Source organism: Galeopterus variegatus, unplaced genomic scaffold (genome assembly GCF_000696425.1).
Source record: "Galeopterus variegatus unplaced genomic scaffold, G_variegatus-3.0.2 Scaffold4118, whole genome shotgun sequence".
Lineage (NCBI taxonomy): Eukaryota > Metazoa > Chordata > Mammalia > Dermoptera > Cynocephalidae > Galeopterus > Galeopterus variegatus.
Window position 1 is genome coordinate 109,236 of NW_007730229.1, and position 5,104 is coordinate 114,339.

The 5,104-nt window shown below is 48.7% G+C and overlaps 1 protein-coding gene across 1 annotated transcript in view; it reads right to left on the reverse strand.

Annotated features, from left to right (window-relative positions):
- Positions 1 to 134, reverse strand: part of RAB40B (RAB40B, member RAS oncogene family) — a 43,044-nt gene extending 42,910 nt beyond the window's left edge. The window contains exon 1 of the mRNA XM_008586788.1: positions 22 to 134. Coding sequence (XP_008585010.1) covers positions 22 to 134 — 113 coding nt within the window. The remainder of the gene's footprint in view (positions 1 to 21) is intronic.
- Positions 135 to 5,104: the final 4,970 nt, after the last annotated feature.

A 5,104-nucleotide genomic window follows, 5' to 3' on the forward strand; every position in this document is an offset into this window, starting at 1 on the left:
GCTCCCTGCGGGAGACGCCACCCCGGAGCGTCGTCTTCGAACACGCTGAAGACCCGGCGTCCGCCGCTGCGTCCGCTCCACCCTGCCTCGGGGAGGGCCCGCTGCAGAGGTGTAGGGAACCCTTTAGGCCCCATTCCGGCTTTGGGGGGGGCGGGGGAGAAGAGGGAGTGGAAGAAGTGTGACAAAAGCGGCTGGAGTCAAGGTCTTCGTCTCTGTCATTTGCGTTCACTTAGACCTGAGAACGTGCTTACTTCGGAATGCTAGTTTAGCTTACAGCATCTACTGCGGTTAGTAGATTTAGGTTCTGGTGAGGCTGCTATTATGAAAAAAAAAAGGTCAGAAGAAGGTAGGAAAATGCAAGGTGGAATTTTGTCTCCACTCCCACCCACCCCCAAAATGAAAAAACCCTGATCGTCAGTGCCAGCATCCCACCAGCTGTGAGTCCGCTGAGGGTCACTTGGCTAGGGGGATACCTGCTTGGCCCACTCACCCTGCACGTCTGGGAAGCCCATCTCAGCGTCTGCTGGCCCAGCAGTGCTCCCAGCTGTGGCGTGGGAGGGATGGCCAGACCACCTCCCAGAGAGAAGGATGGGGGAGGTTCTCACGTCCCCACGTCCCCATGGTTCTTGGCCTTACGACCTCAGGGTGGTCACCTCCTAGCTGGTCTTGTCTTGGCTAGAACATGACGACTGCCACCTGAAGGGCCACATAAAAATAACCACACCAGGAGAGCACTGTTTCCACATGTGGATGTCCATCTTCTTGCCCAGGGACAAGGCCCACCAAACGGTGCTCTCGCCAGAGATGTTTCACAAGCCAAAGAGAGGGTTTGTGAAACCACCAGAGCCCCCAGCTTCCTGAGGACAGTTGCTTGTGGGCTTCCTCCCCAATTCCAATAAATGTGTCAAGTCCAGGTAGAAAGTGGAGGAATCTGGGGGCTGGCCCGTGGCTCACTCGGGAGAGTGCAGTGCCGATAACACCAAGGCCACGGGTTCGGATCCCATATAGGGATGGCCGGTTTGCTCACTGGGTGAGTGTGGTGCTGACAACACCAAGTCAAGGGTTAAGATCCCCTTACCGGTCATCTTTAAAAAAAAAAAAGAAAGTGGAGGAATCTGGACACCACTAACCAACTTTTGTCCAACTCAAGGCCAGGCCTTCAGCCCCCTCCACCTCTGCTCATTGGAAAATTCCTCCCTGTGGCCAGGGTGAAATCTCCTCCCTGGACGTCTGCCCTTGTCCTGGGGCTGCTCTGAAGACCAGGCCTCGGCTGGCAGGAGCCACGCCAGGGAAACAGAAGGAACGGCAGGAGCGCTTGCTGATGCCTCTCCATGGTTAAAATATCAGAAGGTGCAGGCTGTGTAGACACGCTGGAGGAAACGGGGCTAGAGGGTCATCTGGACCTTTGCCGGACCCTCGACTGTCAGTCGTGCTTCTCAACACTCGCCTTCCTCAGGGCTCCAGAGATTCTAAAGAATTCCCTGCAATGAAAGTCCTACAGTTGGTTTTTGTAAAGATGGGACCAGGCCTCCAGCGGCTCTCAAGAGAAACAGTTTCTGGAGGCCAGGCCAGGGTCTTCCGTTTCCATCACCAGGCAAAGTCCTCGTCTTCGCATACCTGATCTCTTTCAAGTGGAGTTAGGACCAGCCCCTGAACCACACGATGTCAAAAGTCCTCTGCAAGAATGGGAACCATGGTGTGCGTTTACAATTTTATTAACTATGTCAAGCTTCCTTCTGTATTTTGAAATAATAGGCATTGTTTATTCTCATGTCTGTAATAGTGAAAAACTGGAGAAAGATGTGTTCACTATGTACTAAGTGATGTTCTGTAGGTTGAATGGGGTCGCCAGAAATATGTGCTGAAATGAATGTGATCTTATTTGAAAATAGGGTCTTTGCAGGTGTGATCATGGGTTAAGATGGGTGGGTCATTAGGGTGGGACCTTATCCGATTTGATCATGAAAGGGTCTCAGAGACCCATGGGGTCCATGGGCCACAATTTGAAAACTGCTGGTCTGAGCCATCCCTGTGTTCCTGCCGGTCCCCTGGCTGTGACCAGCGTAGGTGTGGCCTAGGACGGGGCACCCGCCATGGGTCATGCCTCCCATGCCTTCTGCCATGTGACACAGCAGTTCTCTGTTGCCGTAGCCACCTCTGGGTGGATTTTCTGTTGCTGGAAGTTAAACTGAGCCTAGTAACGCATGTAATATCTAGTATTAGTGGGGTTTGGAGGGGGGAGGGGTGGAAGTGAAGGGGGCATTTTTCTTTTTTCTTCCATGTTTAATTTTTTTTTTCCCTCTCTGGTTATTTTTATTGTTTGCTGAGGAATGGTTGGAAGCACCAGAGAGTGGGGCCACAGGGGAAACTGACACCGTTTTGGCTGGTTTCTAGTCTCAGAGTTCCACGCAGGAGTGTTGTTGGGGCTGCAGACAGCTAGTCATTGCCTCGGAAAGACCACCGCCGCCGTTCGTTGAGCTTGACTGAATGAAAAACAGCTTTGCGACTGACATACCGGTCCACGATCCCTGTGCCGTGCCAGGATTCGAGCTCCTGTTTTCAGATCAGCGGGGAGCATTAAGGGAATCGAGTCTGGAGACCTAATCTGGCTGCCACTCTCCTGAGCCACTCCCACGGGACTCAGTGAATGGAGGGCCGGGGAGTTTCCACCACCATTAATGATGATTAATAACAATTATGGAGTGCTTACTAAGGGGTGCTGTATTAGTCCATTTCTGTTGCTTATAACAAAATACTTGAAACTAGGTAATTTATAAAGAAAAGCAAAATTTATTGCTCACCGTTTCTGAGGCTGGAAAGTCCAAAGTCCATCTGGTGGTGGCGACAGTGACCCAGGGGTCTCACATTGCAAAATGGTGGAAGCAGAGAGAGAGAGAGACAGACTCTCCTCTTCTTTTAAAGCCCTCAGAACCACACCCCTGACCACCATTGTTAATCCATTCACTACTGCAGGGTCCTACAATCCAATCACCTCTTCAAGGCTCCAACTTTCAGTTACCATAATAGGATTTCCCACCCTCTTAACAGTCGCAGTGGGGACTAAGTTTCTAATACACAAAACCTAGGGGACAGAATTCAAGCTTCAAGGAGTTTTGGGGGACATAATTCAATCCACTACAGGTGGGAAATGCAATATGCATTCCCTGAGCGTTCAGTAAGTTTTTTGTTATTTTCTTTTTTAGTGATGACCAGTAAAGGGATCTTCACCCTTGACTTGGTGTTGTCAGCACCACGCTCTCCCAAGTGAGCCACGGGCCGGCCCAAGTAAGTTTACACATAATTTTACAATAACCCTGAAAGACTGGCCAGCTGCCAAAAAATAAAATAAAATACCCCTGAAAGGCAGCTACTATTACCATCCTATTCGATATATGAAAAACGGAGCCATTAGAAGGTATGTTTGTGTTGGCCAGCTAGCTGACCTAACAGGCTCGGCCTTTTAACACCAAGGTCACAGGTTTGGATCCCCATAGTAGCCAGCTGATTTCCTCCTAAGTTATTTACATGTATCGATAGTTGTTCAAATTGTTGTTTCTGTGAGGAGACAAGCACTGGACCATCCCATTCTGCCATCTTGTTGACTTCAGGGCTGCCAAACATCTGAGGTTCTGATGGAGGCAGGCTTCTCAATCAGGGGAAGGCACCTGAAAACCCCACACACAGACCATCCGCCTGCCGGTATTTCCTCTCTTCAGAAGGGTGAAGGATGCCCTACTTTCAAGTTATCCATTTCCTCCTGTGGAAACTACGATGTCGCTCTTTACAGAAGCAGCAATTAAGACAGCTCTATTGGACAAGCTCCAGAATCATCCTGAGTGATAAGTGTTTACCTAGAACTTTCTTCTGTTTCCAAGGTGTGATTCAAATAACTTCGCACTAGGTAAACCTGGGGGTGCATCTGCCCCAGATCCACAGCTGGCCACTCTGCAAGTGTCCAGAGCTTCGCTGGGTGCACCAGCCCAGGCAGAGGCCACAGGGGAAAGCCCATGCTTAATTTTAAGTGTTAACATAGTTTTCATTTCTAAAATTAGTTAGGACTGTTTATTTGCAAACAGCAGAAATGCAACTTGAAATAGCTTAAGCAAGAAATCAATTTTACAGAAGGACACTGGGGTGTGTAATCCAGAAAGGGTTGACTTGCCGTGTGGTAGGAAGGGCCAGGCTGTGGCCAGGCTCAGAAGCATCAGAGCTGGGGACCCAGAGCCAGTGAGGCCAGCCTTCTTTGCCCCTCCATCAGCATCCTCGTTTTTTCTATTGCTGCAGACAGACTTCCTCCTTGGAGGAGAAAACATGGCTCCCAGGTTTTGCCCCTTCAAGAGAATGAATGGCCTGATTTGCTCTCAGGTCCAACCCCCAAATTTCCATTTAAGGACTCACTGCCCTGGTGGGAATCGAAGCCCACCTCTGGGCCAGTCAGTATGTGGCGGGGGCCCTCTCTGCCCACCAACCAACAGAGAGGACCTTGTCATGATCAGCGACCCTACATCTTAGTATGTCCTCTGAGCACTTGTGAATAAAATACCACTATTAATAAACCTGAAAAAAAAGACACTATTAATAAACCTGAAAAGAAAAATACCACTGTGAACAGACACACCATTTAGCAGTTGCGTCACTACAACCAAGTCAACAGAGTCAAAAAATACTTAAAAATAGGTGCCACTCGAAAGTTAAAGAATTAACATATGATCCAGCAATTCACACCATTTAGCAGTTGCGTCACTACAACCAAGTCAACAGAGTGAAAAAATACTTAAAAATAGGTGCCACTCGAAAGTTAAAGAATTAACATATGATCCAGCAATTCCATTTCTGGTTATACACTCAAAAGAAGTGAAAGCAGGTCTCAAAGAGATGTTTGCACAGCCATGTCCACAGCAGCGCTATTCACAGTAGCCAAAAGGTGAAATACGTGTCTGTCAACAGATGAATGAACAAAATGTGGTTTGTACATACAGTGGAATATTATTTGGCCTTAAAAAGCAATGAACTCCTGACACATGTCACAACATGGATGAACCTTGTGGACATCATGCTAAATGAAATAAGCCAGACACAAAAGGACACACACTGTATGAGTTCA